This window comes from Arachis hypogaea, chromosome 14 (assembly GCF_003086295.3).
Source record: "Arachis hypogaea cultivar Tifrunner chromosome 14, arahy.Tifrunner.gnm2.J5K5, whole genome shotgun sequence".
Taxonomy (NCBI): Eukaryota; Viridiplantae; Streptophyta; class Magnoliopsida; order Fabales; family Fabaceae; genus Arachis; species Arachis hypogaea.
Window position 1 is genome coordinate 8,824,118 of NC_092049.1, and position 17,490 is coordinate 8,841,607.

General features: G+C 34.9%; 3 protein-coding genes across 3 annotated transcripts; all 3 read right to left on the minus strand.

The window, feature by feature from the left end:
• Positions 1-1,214: 1,214 nt before the first annotated feature.
• LOC112741379 (uncharacterized) lies at positions 1,215-6,630 on the minus strand. The gene is made up of 13 exons (XM_025790340.3): positions 6,344-6,630; positions 5,617-5,853; positions 5,182-5,263; positions 4,961-5,064; positions 4,706-4,832; positions 4,362-4,456; positions 3,831-3,954; positions 3,313-3,393; positions 3,041-3,139; positions 2,787-2,966; positions 2,486-2,626; positions 2,003-2,140; positions 1,215-1,818 (listed from the first exon to the last, which is right to left on the minus strand). The coding sequence occupies exons 2-13, from the start codon at positions 5,655-5,657 to the stop codon at positions 1,606-1,608; spliced, it is 1,425 nt and encodes a 474-aa protein (XP_025646125.1). The 5' UTR covers positions 5,658-5,853; positions 6,344-6,630; the 3' UTR covers positions 1,215-1,605.
• A 1,832-nt stretch (positions 6,631-8,462) lies between these two features.
• On the minus strand, positions 8,463-11,558 carry LOC112741380 (heme oxygenase 1, chloroplastic). The gene is made up of 4 exons (XM_025790341.3): positions 10,633-11,558; positions 9,870-10,093; positions 8,895-9,002; positions 8,463-8,717 (listed from the first exon to the last, which is right to left on the minus strand). Exons 1-4 carry the CDS (start codon positions 11,048-11,050, stop codon positions 8,625-8,627), a joined length of 843 nt encoding a protein of 280 aa, XP_025646126.1. The 5' UTR covers positions 11,051-11,558; the 3' UTR covers positions 8,463-8,624.
• A 1,364-nt stretch (positions 11,559-12,922) lies between these two features.
• LOC112741381 (uncharacterized protein At3g52155, chloroplastic) lies at positions 12,923-17,446 on the minus strand. Its single transcript, XM_072213704.1, has 5 exons — positions 15,746-17,446; positions 15,165-15,264; positions 14,659-14,838; positions 14,009-14,126; positions 12,923-13,489 (listed from the first exon to the last, which is right to left on the minus strand). Exons 1-5 carry the CDS (start codon positions 16,020-16,022, stop codon positions 13,427-13,429), a joined length of 738 nt encoding a protein of 245 aa, XP_072069805.1. The 5' UTR covers positions 16,023-17,446; the 3' UTR covers positions 12,923-13,426.
• Positions 17,447-17,490: the final 44 nt, after the last annotated feature.

Consider the following 17,490-nt stretch of genomic DNA (forward strand, 5'->3'; position numbering starts at 1 on the left):
CAAGAAAAATGTTATTAATGAAATCTGATATAAACAAGACAAGATTCTAAAAGTTACATGTTGAACCGTGTTTGAGTCCTTTTAAGCTAGTCAAAGTTGGAATCAAATTATCAAGTGCAACTTTTGAATTTGAATATCTTACAATGGTGGGTCACCCCTAGAATCCTGTGAGTTTTGGAAAAAGAAAGAACTTCATGTTATTGAGAAAAAAAAGGGAAAAAAATATTATTTGTCTTAAACTTTTTTCTCTCCCACTCCCATGATCTAGGAGTGGCAAATGGGAAAGTTTGCCCTACCAAAAGCCCCCTGTCCCATCTAGTGACGCGGACACACGGTCTTGAATTCTTCCTTTGCCAACCATTTTAATAAATTTATAATTTTTAAAGACAAAAATTATAATTTCTAAATTTACAAACATTAAAATTTTTATAATTATAAATATGTAATAAACATAATTATAAACTAAGTTTTTTTGAAACAATAATAAAACTAACATTGTCCAAAACAAAACAAACATTATCCAAAACATATAATTAAACATCTTTAAGTTTATAATCAATCAAACATAAAACATAATCCAAAATATAACTTAGAACATCTTCAATTATTATCTTTATCCTCTTGTAGATCAATAACATCATAGAAATTTGTAAAAAAATGGTCCTAACAAAAAAAATGCTTGGCCCGGCGGAGAAGCCCGCCCCACCTAGTCGAAGCCCGTCAAAACCCACAGATTAGGCGGTCTCAAATTTCCAGCCCAACTCGCAAAAAATTGCGGGTTACGCAGGCTGTCCCAACGAGTTTCGACCCGTTTGCCACCCCTACTCCCATCAACAAGTTATCCATTTTTGTCTTTTCAAGTTTTAACTATATATAAAAGAAAAAAATTGATAAAAAGCATTATCCAGAAAATATAAAAAGTCCTTACCCTAAAGATTAAATATAAGAAATATTTGATATGTGAGACAAGATAGACCAAACGTCAAATGATGTTTAAGTATAGAAATTAGATATTGTAATATCACTGGTGAGAAGCATTGTATTTTGATAGCAATGTCAATGCAAACATTAAGTAGAATTCATTTCAAAATTTCAGTTGTCACATTCCACTACAGTTCGTTAGGAATTTGGGAAGAGGGTAATGTTACCAAGTTACTTCAAGTGTCTTATAGTTTATGTCAGAAATGTTATCTAATCACACAAGAAGCACCAAGTTTACAGAATGCAACAGAGGTGAGTCACATCCAAAGCCTCAATAAACAACTGGTATAATCAGGGCCAAGTATACAAAGCATTATTTTTTGCTCATTTAGTAGTACATTCTTGAATTTTCCTAAAAGAGAACCAACTAGTCAAGCTACAAAGAAAGTTGGATTTCCTGGGCTACCTAACAATATCAATGCATTTTAAATTGGCAGCCCGGTGCATAAGCATTCCATGTTAGCGCAGGGTCCAGGAAAAGACCGCACCCAAAGGATATAATGTAGGCGGCCTAACCTGATAATTACATCAGTGGCTGATTCCACGGGTTAAAAAAATTTTACATTGATGTGGAAAAATTTTACAATAAGATGGATTACAAGATGCAATAGCAACCAAGACTAATCAAGATGACTGGTGTCTTTGATGGAAAGATCCCCTTGGCATACAACAACGCCGCAGGCGTCGACTAAGGGACTCGATCTTTTCTAACCCGTCGGATTTAATCTTCTTTGCTTTATCAGGTTTCTTCTTCTTCTTCTTTTCCTTTTGACTCTTTTCGTCTTCTTTCTTGTCCGGCAAGATTTCTCTCATGCTTCCCATGGGAGTAAAGAATAACTTGCATATTTCGATATAATTTACATGCGAAGCACAAAACACCAATGTCAATTTATGGATTACCATATCACTTTGATATAACTTAGCAGGCAAGTAACTGCCACATTACTATTGCACATCTTCAAATCAATTTTGTGCTCTTAACTGATGAATAAATCAGATAGAAATAGAGATAGAGACAGACCTCAGAAGCATTATCGTCAGCTCCATGATCTGTAGTAGGTTCCTCGTCGCTGTTTCCCATAATGGAACATCTGCCCCAGCTTTCTCTAGTTGAGCTATTACATGAGTAAGAATCTCGGTTCAAGACATCTGGCTCGTCCTGTAAAGTCATTAAACATCATTTCAAAGAAAGATTAAATCTGCTAACTGACATGTTTAAACCACTAAAGACATCAGTAGCAACAATTTCTACAGGAAATAAAAAAATATTTCTATAAAAAATAAAAACCCATAAGATAAACTTAAATGTCAGTGGTACCGAAAACTATGTCAATCTTATTTCTAAGCACAAAGGTTTTATGCAAACTGGGGACGCAAACTGCGCGGCCGTTAACTATTCGAATAGCCTTGAAGTCTACATCATGGCCTTAAAGGCAATGAATGTTTAAATAGAATAAAAGTTTCAAAGGAAAATAGCATAGGCAGATGGAAGGAGAGATCTTACTGTAGTCACTGGGACAACTTCTGAGGGAAGGCCTCCAACTGAATCTACAAATGAAGCGTTCGGAGCAGAAGAAGATGAACTTGCAGCATCAGTAGTTGATGCTGCAGACCGCAGACTAGAGAGTATCTCATATAACAGGCTCTACCAATAAAAGCAAGAGCAGATTAGTATCTAAAAATCTGATAACATAAGTTGCATAAGAAGCTTGGTGATGTATCATTCTGGTTCATAAGTTGCATTTTGGGTGCAAAGTGATTTCATCAAGAAATAGAATTCTATACACTATGCTTATTAATATTACCTCATCCAAACCAGAACCAAGTCTCAAACTCCCCAGATTGAAATATTTATCAACCTTTCGAGTTCTAGGAATTGGAGGAGGGTGGAGCACCTTACAGAAGAAAACAGCAACTGAATCAAAAAAGGACTGTGGTCGAGAGGAGTTGTGATCGCCATTAAATCTTATGACATTTTTATCACCCTACAAATTTAGAGATCATGTAAGATATTTTGGCTATGTCAAATGAGCACATTGACTCAGGTTGGATATAATACCGCATAAACTTTGGAGATGAGTTCAGTGTGGTGGGGCTGAATAAATTTGTCATCGTTAGCATGTGCAAATAAAGCAGGAATGAATGTCTTCGCAGCAACCTGTAAGCTTTAAAAGCATTAAATTAAGACAGACACGAAGGAGATAGCTCTGGCGAAAAAAATGTTTGGCCAGAAAATAAATGCTATTAAATTGGAACTGGTCTAAATACACCATAACATATCAAATAAACAGAAGAAACAAACAAAAATTTGGCTTCAAAATTAATACATACCGGCAAAAGTTTAAGGTCCATGATATCAAACTTCGCCTTCTTTTCGATAACCCTCCGCATGTATTGTACAGCCATTTTAACCTGCTTGTGGACCAATGCAGCAAAATTAAAAGAACATACACAAAATTCAAACTAACCAATGTCAACCATGACAAGAAAGTAGATTGAAACCTCTAAGATGAAAGACTTTATCCACTCCACAGATAGTTAACAATAATCCTATTTCCCAATCCTTTCAATCAAACAGCAAAGTGATCCTCTAAATTTCGAGGGAAGGAAAATAAGAAACCCAGAAGCATTTTAACCAATGTATAAACCCAGAACTGTAACAGCATCTTCACTTATTACTTCATACTACTGCCAAAAACTTATTCACTTATGGTATTGCATTAATCACTTATTCACTTACTCTTCACAATATGGAGATCCTACTTCATTTAATCATTTTTAGTTGCTACTACAAAGGAAAGACAGCATCTTAAGTCCTATGAATATAGAATGAGGGAGAGAGAATGTACAGTGAACTTTGGAAGCCGAATTTTATAAACATCCACGAGCTCCATCATCAGAGTATACAAGTTTGAAAAGGCACTATCCAACACCATTCCAGCAATATAAGGGTCTTCAGCTCCATAAAGAATGCTACATCACACCAAAGTAAAGTGCATAGTCAATTATACCATTGATTTCTCACTAATTATTTTGGTTCCTATAATCTAGATTAATGTACTTGTGATATTAATAACATAGATACCCGAAGTAGTTCAAAAGTTATTTGTAAGGATAAAAAATTGAAGCCTTTTTTTTTAGTATGAAATAAATACCTATTTTTAAATGTTTTAGATGATAAAAATTTATGGTGACAAGGATTAGGAAAAAAAATGAAAAGAAAAGATAAAAAAGACTAATTACAGCCAACACAAAAAACTTTATACAAACCAAAATTGAAATGACCTATATTATAAAGACTAAAAGCACATTCAAGCCTAAAATCAATTGACCAAGAAATTCTTGCAAAAATCAAACTAGTTGATTGGAAATTGTAGTACCTAGTAACGGCACCCATTGATCGTCCCCAGAGACCTATACCTGATATTTGCTTGTTGCTTCTTAAATATGACACTGCCATCTTGAGATCATCTTTCTACATAAAGGGAAAGAGAAACAAAACAAGTTTTTCATATACAACAGATCAAGAGTAAACATCAAAATTGGCACACACACACAAAAAAACAAAAAAAATTAAAGCAAAATTAAAACCGCAAAATTGATCATGAGGGTCTTTATAAATGTGTTGTATTGTTAGTTTCATAGAGTATGTAATATGCAGAAGCTAATGTAAATGGATTCAAACCAATTCAACGAATAAAACATTCTTTAAGAGGTTACTTACTTCATGCCAACCAAGGCTTACATAATCTCCTTCAGATAAGCCTGACCCTGAGAAGTCGAGAGTAAAAACAGTAATATTTGATGGAAGAAGAACGACGACAGCTTCATTGGCATCTGCTCTACAACCACTGCATCATTTGTACACAAATACACATATCAAAAAGGAGAATGGAACAAATGTATCATTCAGAACCAGAACCATATAAAACCTGTTTCAAGCTGCAATAGCTGTCTGTGTCCATAAAGATTAAAATACCTATTTCCATGGCAATATATAACACAAGGAAGAGAAGCATTTTCAGGGAATGGTGAAGGGAGATAATGGCTACACTGCAAGGTATAACCTCTTGAGTTCTTTAGCTGCAAGATTACAAATAAATATATAAGATAACCAAGATTTCAATCTACTGTTTCAAACATTAATTAGTTTTTAAGAATAGACAACAATAGTATACAACAAAATATGTCCATACTTGCCTCCAAATCCTGCCTTATGTATGTTCTTCCGGCAAGGGTGAATTCCTTTTCCCACAGGTACTGTTCTGGATCATACTCAGCCCTGCACGTGGCAAAGCAGATACACTGAAACTATAATCGACAGTCTTGAAAAATAATAATGCAAAATTGAGCAGTGAAAAATGGTGCCCTTAGTCATTTGCATAAGTTTCACAAAAGAGACTAATTTCAGAATAATTGAAGTCTTCGATGAAAATTGTCTCGCGGTTCTTGTAAGATGATTGAAACATGTTCAGCTGAATTCAATACAGTTCAAATTAAATTCAATCACCATGACTAGAAAAACCTCTTTAGCTTGAATACTTAATTAGTCACTCATAACACAGTGCCACTCAGAACCAATATACTTTACAAGTTTGGAATCTAAATATACTAATTCCCAAAGTGGCCGTATACCTGGGAGGACGAATAACGAAATTGATGAATTGGTCAATCATCTTGTTTCAGCATGTAACTCAGAGAAGCTCCGCTTCACGGAATTACAAGTAGAGCGGAGTCTCTGAGTAGGTCATTCAATTCTTCCCCTTAGCCTCAAAATCCTCCCAGGATAGAAAGAACATGCTCATAAAATTTGGCTGCAAAATATTAATTAAGGACACCTTTTTCCAGCACAACCCATGAAATGTTCAATTCCTGTAAAATAAATAAATAAATGGCACAAAAACTTTACAAAGGCTTCATCTAGATAAACCATAGAAAAGGAGCAATAAGCTAGTAATTTTCAATCTAAGCAAAAAAGTTGTCCCTTTCAAATCCGTTAAGCTAGCAATTTGCAATTCTTAACATGAAGTTACTTTATTCAAAAGTCAAAACTTTTCACACTTGAATTCCGTTAAACAATTCCTAAATGAGAAACAATTTTTAAAGCAAACAAATAAATACAGTAAGAAACGGTTAAAGCACACAAAGCAATAATTTGGGCATTAACATCCCAATTCAGATCCCACATTCAAAATCCACACCCCCCCCCCCAAAAAAAAAAATCCACCCACCTTTTTTCTTTGATAACAATAAAAATGCCACATTTGAACAATGCACATGGCAAATGAATCACATTTTAGCAACAAATGGAACAAGGAACTTGGGGAATGGAAAGATAACATGAAAAAGGAAACAACTTTACCAGAATGAAAAAGAGGGTATCTATGATGATAATGTAGGACCCTCCCCTGACGCAGAATCAAAATACAATGCTGCGTTTGAAGAAATTAAACAAAGCCAAATTCAAATGGAATTTTCAAGGAAGAGCCTTTGTTGTTGCTTTTGTGTTGTTCTTGTTTTGTCCCTTTGAATTTTCACAGAGTAAGAGAAATCATAGGAGATTGGAAAACGATGAGAAAATGAAGGAAAAAGAGATGAAAGACAGAGGAAGAGAACGTTTGGGCAGAGACAACAGCTGAATCAGCCAGCTGGATTTTTTTTTTTTTTTTAAACCTTAAAATTTGTCCTCTCCTCATTCTTTCTGTTTTCACAAGTACAGTTAATTTTTTTTTTTTTAATTTTGGGAATTTTAAATATAATTTTAAATTAGATTCACGGTGAGATTCTGTATCTTTGTGTCATTGGTTGAAAAAAGTTTACAAATTTGCATGGGAATTATTTCTTTTATGTTTTATCCACCCTATGTTTCTCTTTAATTTAGAAAGGTTCATAGGAGGCACATGCACAAGTTGCGTGATCATTCTAATATTCTTTTCTTTCAATATTTTTTTGTACATTATCTAAAATTCAATTTGGGATAAGATGTACACAGTACATACCTTTTAGTTAGTTAGGGTAGGTTTTTTACACAAATCTCTAAGTTGTATATTGCAAACTTCAACGTCCGTTGACTAACAGTTAATGATAAATTTTCATAACACGCATTTTATGTTGCAAGAAAAAATGGTAGTGCATAAACTTAGCAAATGTAATAAATTGGTGTGTAATAATATAAAATGACCATTTTTCATTATTTGACATTTAGAGAAGTGATTTATCTTTTGGACATTATGACTTATGAGATGATATTTTTCGTGAAAACAAAATGTGACAACATTATTTTTGAGAATTTAATTTTAGTGCACTCATTGTCAAATAATTTTACACAGATGTCAAGAACAAATGTAATTCACTATTGTATAAAAACATTTTACATGTTAATGTATTAAAATTAAACTCTTATTTTTATATACTAAAATAGTAATTCAAGTTAATATTTATTATTTATAAGTTGTTATTTTAGAAGCATTTCGCTATCACAGTTCAAATCCAACACATGAATAGCCTTTAAATTAAACCAAAAGTTACAGTTAGCCATGAAAATAATTCCTTTGTTTTGGTTGCTCTAAACGCGAAATTTTCCATCTATGAGCCATTATGCAAAAATAATTGAAAATTTCGGCATTGTGATTAAAAACAAGTGATAAAAGACTTGAACAATATACATAAAATAGAACATCTTATCTCTTATCAATCATTGAATAGAAATCCAAACTCACTCCAAATGCAACTCCCACCACCCCATCTAGGGGGGAAATAGATCCTCTCCAGTTAGAGAGAATAAAGTGTCATCTCTCACCTTTAATTCTACAAGTGGGACCAAAATTAAAGAGGAGAGAGAGAACAATGAAAGGTGAGATTAAATACTGGATACCATCCAGTTTTTTTTCCACTGGAGAGGATCTACTCCCATCTAGGGGTAGATGAGTGTATCTCAGGGATGTTATGTGCAAAAAACATTTCTTGTATGAAATAATCAAACAACATACCAGTATGCTCATGTCACTAGAACTACAATCAAGCTTTTACAGTTTTACTTGCAAGCAACTAATATCATGAACTTCAGGTGAACTTCTATGTCATACACTCAGGACACTACATTAGAAAACATACAAGAAAAGAAACCAGAATTTCAGTCACTCTAGTGTTCTTTTAGCCACTTAGAACTCTCTTTTCTTTCTCTTGATAATGGTACTTGTTTCTATTTGTGCCAATCATTGAGGAGAGTAGATATTGTTACACGTATTTTGATAATGTCACTTTGTATTAATGACTTTTTTTTTATATTATTGGTTATCATATTCATGTAAAACTCAATAGAAATAAAGTGTCATTATCAAAATGGAAGCAACACTATCCACTCTCACCAAAGAGATTCAATAACCTTCAAATATATCTTAGTTACTCAGAAAGTAGCCAACAGGTTTGATCCCCTTTAACACTGCCCTTGGAAAAATAATGCAAATTCAGAACCGAATAAATGTTTAGGAAGTTAACTTTTTTATCTGGGAATCAACATTCAGTCTATTGCATCTTGAACTTAACAATTAAAACATATATACACATATTGCAATATTCTTGACTTGCGCCATGCACTTTAATGCTTGTAAATAAACCATATAATAGAGCATGTATTATCATGATCATGAAAGAATTAAACGGAGAATCTCTCCTGAGAACTTGAACGATTTTTCTGTTTCTTCAAGACAGTGGTTCTTCTCTTCCCGAGTCCATTCCTGGTGAAACAACAAAGCATAGTATATTCATCATGCTATCTCACAAAATCTCAAAGCTATAACATATATCACTTGTTCCTTAGAAATAAAGCCACAAAAGAAATCAAGATATTGCTTATTCCTCAGAGATTCTAAAGCAAATGACAAGTTAAAAGTTCGGGAAACCTAGAAACATACTTCGGCAACTTTATTCAACTTGTCCCTCACATTCTGCAACAACTGGGAAAGGTCACCATCCCATTTATAAAACTCCAGCTCCTTTTTGTTTAACAACATTTCAGCAACCTGTCAAAATTAAAATGCGGTAAGAGAATGATTATGGAAAAGGATGATGACCAGGGACTTGACTATGTTAACCCTGATGGCAAACACTTAAAATACAGAGACTTGACTAAATTTTTCCAAAGTATAGGGATTTGCAAAGTAATATGAATCTCATAAGTTCGGTAGATTACAGATCAATAATATAAGCTGTCTCATATACTTGCCTTTAACAGCTACTAACAATAACAGCAGTTAACTAACTGTAACAGAAGATAGTTGTTACTGAGCGAGCAAAAAGACAGATATAGAAGCCAGACTCCTATATTCTGCCTCTATAAAATTTGGGGTAAAACAAGACACATGAAGTGCATATCATTAAGATCGATAGTCCAATTTACATCACTAAACCCTCACAAAATTGAGAAAAGCATCCTTTGATTGATGTAAACCATGAGCAAAAGTTGTAGCCAAATACCTCCGGATGCATTTTACAGCTTTCTAATGATTCTCCATAGAATTTTGAATGAAATAACATGCTAAAAGATTTTATGACACATAGTAGTGGCATATTGGAGGGCACCCACTACTCTATATAGCTAGTATCAAACATAGGCTAGACCCATATACGCCGAAATATATCTGCATCTGAACAAATGAATATCAGACTTCTGTGGCCTACAAGATACACATGAATACATATAGGCTGCACTTCAGTAACTTTTAGCTGCTACTAACAGAAATTACTAACACTAACAGAACACAACTTGAAAAATTTAACATGACAGAAACCGAAGCTGGGATAGCTACATATGCATCATCAGGCACTCTAACAATTAACAAACAATCTGATTTAACCTATTTTTGCACACAAGACTTTGAGAGTGGTACCTTTCTCCCAATCATTCGACCACCAGCTGTATGGGCAAAGTAGATATTGTAAAAGTGGCAAATGAAAGCCTGTGGATCCTTCTGCGACAACTCAATAAGATATTCGGCATAACTACGGCCAGGAGAGGAAGGTTCAGGAATGGTATAGCCTTGCTCCTTAAACCACTCCAAATCTTTCGCCAAACTTGCAGACCTTTCGAGTCCTGTATTTCTGAATTCAGCATCTACAGGTTAAGAATGAGATATGTCATTACTGCCATTATTACATACATGCCAAGAAACACCAAAACCTTAGTTGTTGATACTCCAAACAAAACACCCCGGTTATTAATCTCTCAACTTTACTCATTTTCACGGTTAAGTCACCAATTCATATGATTCAAGTTTACCTAAGCTCAATTATTGCATGCTTCCGGAGCACCTTTTTTTTTTTTTTGTTTCTCACGGTATCCCCCAATCCAGGCCAAGGACTAATCCGTCTCGGACCGGGGTTCCATCTAAGAATTTGGCAATGGTCAATAGGCTGCTGCATGCAAAGGTGGGATTCGAACCCCACATTTGCTTAAGCTGACGAATAAGCTAACTACTTGACAAACTCAAGTTGGTTTCTGGAGCACATTTAATTCGTGCTCCAAGCGCATTGAAAACTACTCATAGATATGCGTATGGATAATGGGTGTAATTGTAACAACCCACGCACGCAAACGATGCTTAAGTTAGGTAAGCAAAACAGATTCAGTTAGTTAGTTAGTTAGTTACTAACATGAAGGATAAGGAGCTTCATCGATGATCTTCTCGAGAGTGTCGTAAACCAACTTGCTATCAACAAGGAACCTAAGGTAGCCATCAACGGTCGGTTCCCACTTAGCGACGGGCTTTTCCTCGGGCTCCGTGACGGGCTTCTCGCCCTCCTTAGCCTGATCCCTCGTGTGCAGCTTCATCGCCACAAACCTCATCTCCTCCACAAACCCCTTCGACTCCCCAGGGTACCGCTTCTTGTTGGACGTCTCCGCCGCCGTCGTTGCAGACACAACAACAACCGCCTTCATCGGCATGCCCCGGAGCGCCGGCGATGATCTCCGTCGAAATTGAAGAGGGAGAGCAGGTGAGGGGAGCCGGACGCAGGGTTTGGTGCAAGAAAGGGATTGAAATTGGGAAAGCGGAGTTGCTAACGACGCCATGGAAGAACCCTAAGTGTGTTGTTGTTGTTGGTGTTGGTTTGAGTAGAAGAAATCGTACAAGATTGATAAACTTAGAGAAGACGAAAGACGGATGAAGAGAATGTTTGGACTCTTTTCTCTCTCTCTCTCTCTGTTCTTGCAAGTAATGTTTATTTATTTTTTGTCAAATTTTTTTCAAATATTTTTTCCTGATATCTGTATAAAAATACAATTATTATTAATTAATTAATTATATATTTAAATTGTTTTTAATTAACAAATAAAAAAAATCCGTATTAATTATTAAAATATGAAAACTCAGTTGTAGTCGACTTCACGTGAAGTAATCAAATCATCTAACGACTCTCAGATATCAACTTCACGTCAAATCCACGAGTTTTCACCTTATTAAAAATATACTGATGTCAAAATAATATTTATTATAAAGGATATAGACGTAAGAAAATTGAAATTTGATTGGGTTCTCACTGAGATTCTGACACTCTGTTTCTTCTTTGTGTCATTGGTTGAGAAAAAAGTTTGCAAATTTGTATCCACACTTATGTTTCATGGCTGAAAAGGATATTCTTTTTCCAACTTTTTTGGTTCAATATCCAATATTCAATTTGGATAAAATACACAGAATTCTCTTCAGTCTTCACTTAAGAAAATACTTGCACAGATATTTAAGTTATTTAATTCACTTAAACCAAATACAGATAACCATCTTGTTATATAACCATTTGGTTTGGTAAAGATTTATCTTTCGAAAATAGCTTATCAAAATTGACTTTTGAAAGTGGATTTTCTAAACGTTGTAACAATGTATAGTAAATCAATATCAACCTAAGAACACATAAATTCTGATTTGATGGTGTAAATATTTTGTTGAGTAAAGTATCGTTTTTGTACCCAAGGTTTGGAGTAAGTCCCAAAGTTATCCCTAACGTTTACTGATTCAATGTTGTCTTACCGTTAAGGGTAAGTTCCAAAGTTATCCCTAACGTTTCAATCGTCCTATTTAAGTGTCCAACGTTTTAAAACTGACTCAATGTTGTTTAGGAATCCGTTAACAGAATTAACAGCGAGACAAAATTGAGACGATTTTGAAACGTTAGGGACTTAAATAGGACGAAAACGTTGGAAACAAAAATGATATATAGAAATAAATTTTAATTTTATCATTCAATAATATCAATTTTTTACTATACATAGTATTCAATTATTTTTAAATCACATCTAAGTAAATTACACTTAATCATATTACTTTTATTTTAAATAAATTATTTTTTTTATAATTTTACTCTTAAAGATTTTTAGTTATCATGAAATATTTATAGAATGACTAGTATATAAACTTGCAGAAAAAAATATATATATGTACAATAAAATATAAATTATACCTTTTGTCTCTAATGTATCAAAAGTCTTTAAAATTATAAAAAAATAAATTTATTTAAAATAAAAATAATGTGATTAAGTATAATTTATTTAGATGTAATTAAAAAATAATTGAATACTATGTACAGTCAAAAATTAATATTATTTAAAGATAAAATTAAATTAAAATTTATTTTTATGTATCGTTTTTGTCCCTCACGTTTTCGTCCTATTTAAATCCTTAACGTTTTAAAATCGTCTCAATTTTGTCATACCGGCAATTCTATTAACGGATCCCTATCGGCAAGACAACATTGAGTCAATTTTGAAACGTTAGAGACTTAAATAGGACGATTGAAACGTTAGGGACAACTTTAGGACTTACCCCAAACGTTGGGGACAAAAACGATACTTTACTCCATTTTTTTTATGAAACACCATACCACTAAACTCTTCTTTAGTCGGTAGAATTACAATCAAAGTTATAATGCAAGGGGAAATCTGCACAAGCAATTAATTCAAGGACTTGTACTGAATTCAAGCTGAGGCTTGATCAAACAAATTTTCACTTTAATTAAAGAATGAAGACTAAGGGGGAAGAGGTATAATATAATGGCAGGTATGTATCTTTTCCACAGCACATGATTTACATAACAATTCTTATTTGATGTTGTGTTCAACTTGAATCAACCAGTAAGCAGCATGAGTTCACTTCAATGAACTTTATGCTATATACATTAAGCAGCAGCATTTGAAGGGACTGAGATTCTGTGTTCTGTATCCTCAGCCATGCTTATATATCTTGACTCATCTTGGAAGCAACTCATTTGCAACTGAAAATTTTTCCATCATTTTCCATTTTCCTTCCAGCATGATTTCTAAAGTCATAATCAACTCTTTGCACTGCTGAAACTGAGCTTTTCGGTTTCAGAAAGAACTCATGATGCTTCGAACTTCCACTTCTGCGCATATATTTTTCTTTTTTTGCGTTAACTCTCTATGGAAATGCTCAACTAGCTAGCTACTTGGCTTTACTATGCCATGAAGCTTCCACCCGCCAAATCCCGCTGCAGCAAATGCCTGTAAGATATTATGTCAGGATAAACTGAATAATTAATATTAAACAAAAGCCTTAATTCGATCGAGTAGTTAAAATCCAAGAGGCCAAATAAAACACTACTAAGATTTGAACTCATTCTCTATTCACACGACACATGCATGAATCAGACTAATATGCTACAACACCATTGATAAATTATACAACAAAAGTAGCCTTGAGGAGAAACAAAGGGTTATAAAACTTTCAGGGAGTGATGACCATTAGCAACAAAAATTCAAAGTGGCAGAAAAATGTTGCCAATTCACTAATCAAGTATTCGACGTGAGACATTTAACATTGGAAAAAGAATTTATAACCACCTACCAAACATAAACTCCTAAAAGAACATTTTAAAGTTAATTGTTGCACTAGATCCATAAAATATGTCAGTAGAACATCTAAACTTCACAATATATAACACATAATAAACATATAGAGAAAGCCAATAGCCTTGAATGAAAATATACAGTAGTCAATTGTGCAAGGTAACAAAAGCTAACCTCTTCCCAAGATTTTCCAGCAGCTTCCAGCAGTGCAGCATTGCATGTTTTCAATTCTATAGAGGCCCCAGAAAACATCGAGGCCGCCTCTTCCCACCCCCTATTATGTCCCATGCACCTGAATACCAGCAAATGATTAAATATCAATCAGATCTTGTGAAGAGTACTTTCCAAGTATCAAACTTAGTTTCTCAAAATGTGAATGAAAAGATAGTAGCACAAATAAGGGCTCCTAGACAATTCTTGGAAACCACCACATGCACATGGAGAATTTCAGACAAAACTCAATCGTCATCTTGAGTGAAACAACATGCATTTCAATCCACAGCATGAAAAGTTGGAAACTCTCAACATAAAAAGTTTAGAAAGTGTAAAAATTGAAATGTGGATCCCACTGGCTATCCATGTTTGGGGCCAAAATGTGTTTTCTCAATTATAGTAAATGCATTTAGTATAACATCATCTGAAACATTGATACTGTAATAGCTATATCAGCGTCGTTCGTGTCTGTAAATTGTTCGTGTACAAGCAACAAAGAGATGAGAGGCATAATTCTGATGAGGACAGAATCATCAGCCTCTACCTTGACAATAAGGCAAGAATAGGTTATAGATATCACCCTGAAAAGGCTGAAATTTGCCGATACTCACATGACAGTAAGAATCTCATCCTTTGAATATCTACAAATAGTCTTTTGAAGGTGCTCTGCTGTCTGTCCATCCATGGCTGCAATCGAATAGAAACTAGAAACAAAATGAATCTCGGCTTCCACCAGTTCCTGCACTTGCTCCTGCATTATTTTGAGTGTCTCCTTAGTCCGTGCCGCATCACTGCCACAGCACAAAATCAAAAATCAATACAAAACCTCAAAAATCCTTGCTAACATAAAGCTGTTTTAACGCAATAAGGTCCTTAAAAGGGAAATGAACTTTATACATCATCTTTAGACACCGTCTTAGACACGCTAAGGGTATATAGATAAGAAACTGAAATCACAATATATATTTGAAAAGAAAAAAGTATGAGCCTTTATAACTAGTATCTAAGGAACTGCCAATTGATATCTAATAGGTATGCTCATATCACATACCTCACCTCTCATACAGTCAAATCAATTCAATTCGTAAGAACAATGTGCCACGAAATCAATCCTAACCTACACAAAATAAGTTCAGGAATCCATCCCAACTCTTGGAGCTTTAGAGAAACTTTGACAGCATCCACACGGCCAGATTTACTCAGAGGCCGGTCATGATCTGCAGAAAAACCATCTTCACACTTAGAACATGTTCACATAACAATACATCATTCACATGGGTACTTAAAAGTGTGGAACCTGAAAATGCACAAATTATAGAAAACCCACCATTTCTTCCATCTATAATCAACCCCAATTTTTGTCATTTCGATGCAAATTCTTAAGTGGGAATGTCCCACACCTCTTTACAAAACCATAAAGTTTGAAACTTTAAACTACAAGAAACTGAAGAAAGCTTGAAAATTGCACAAAGCCGTGAACCCCACCGTTTCTAATCAGTACAAATCTTCTTCCATCTCCATACCAGTTCTTAAATGGGAACTTCCCCCACTTCACGAAAACATGCAAAGCTTAAAACTTTGAGCTAATCAAAGGAAAAACGTTTTAAAAAAGGGTGAATTTTGGGACTTGTTTGAATCTTCTAATTTTTAATTTTTCTTTGTATTTCGGAGGCTATGGTGCATGAATGGTGTGGTTACCACGGAGTGAGCGATTTTCACGGGAACTCCTGGCATGGCGAAGGAGGATGAGACGGCGAGAGACCGGTTCCGGCAAGGACAGTGCGGGAGCTTGAACGACGGAGAGGGCGGGTGGGTCCTGCTTCTCAATTACGAGGGAGGATTTGGCGCGAAATCGTGGGTGGTGGTTATTGGGAAGGTAAAGGGGAAAAAGGAAGTGATAAGGGGAAGAAGATGGTGAAAGAAAGCGGATGGTGGAAGGGGTATGCATGTCAGAGATAGCGAGTCCCACGTTCATGGCTTCTTTCTTGGTTCTTAGTTTCTTACTCGCTTCGCTTCCACTCCTCTTTGCTTACTGTAAGAGGACTCATGAAGCAATTGGGGTTAAATTAAGTGGAAACACCCGACCCGATCTTCATCATTTTAAAATAGGACAAGGGCAAGGCGGTTCCTGATAAAAACAAATGCTAGGAAATAGTAGCCCTTGACTTCATCAAAGAGCGTCTTTATTGAGAATGGGCACATAATGGATTGAGATTATTATTTGGTGCATTTTGCTGAGGAGAGACTACTCTTATGCCTTTATGGAAGGACTATGGATGATTGTGGGATATTATTTAATTGTTCAAAGGTGGAAATCCTTTTTTTCTACCGTCGAAGCACCATGTGAGAAAGATTGCGGCATGAATTCGCATTTTCAACCTTCCGGTTGAATTGTATAACTTCCATTTTTTGTGGAAGCTTGAGTCTGCCCTTGGAAATATGTTAAAAATTGATCGAGCTACTTCTATACATTCAAAAGAAAGATTTGCAAGGATTTGCGTCGAGATTAATTTGTCTAAGAAATTAGTTTCCAAAATCTCTATTTTGGAAAGTATTCTTAATATTGAATACGAAGGTAATCTCGTATGTTTCTCTTGTGAAAAATATAGTCATAAGTAGGGACTTCCGCCACCTATAATTCGTCCTTATCCCCGTTCCGTCTTCACGACAGATAACGGGGACTCCATATCCGCCGGAAATCAGAATTTCTGCGGATATCCACAGATTTTTGAATAAAAAATTTAATCTAATTACAATCTATGAATAGAAATAATACAATTATGTAGAACAATCAAATAATTTAAATTATACCATAATTAAACCAAATTGGTTTCTAATTTTCATCTATTCGAAATCATCTTCCAACAAAATACAATTCACAATATAATAAAATCAAACATATTCATATAAATCAAACATTAACAATATATATAAATCAAAATAATATTGACATATATATCATAGATGATGATGATGATTATTGGGGAAAAAATTAAAACTTTTTGAATGATTATATAATTAAAAGAATGCAAACAGCTTATTGGTTATTGATGATGGCAGATTGGCAGATTTGAAGAAGATGGACGCAGAAGCATAAATGTTGATGACAGATCTGAATATGCTGGTGATGGCAGAGGCATGGCTGGAGCAGCTTCATCTTTGCGGAGTGCAGGCGGCGACACGGGTGCAGGCGGTGCCAACGCTGTGAGACGCAAGCACGGAGCGACACCGGCGACTCAGTAAGAGGAAGTAGGTGAGCGGTTGCAAAGGAGGAAAGAAGAGGAAGAAAGACGAAAAGGGTGATACCTGAGATGCGATTTAGGTTGGGATGTGAGAGTGAGAGTGAACTGATGAGAGTGTAAGGGAGTGAGGCAGAGGCGGCATGAGAAATTGAGGATTAGGTTTTCTGTTTCCATCATAATATATATATATATATATATATA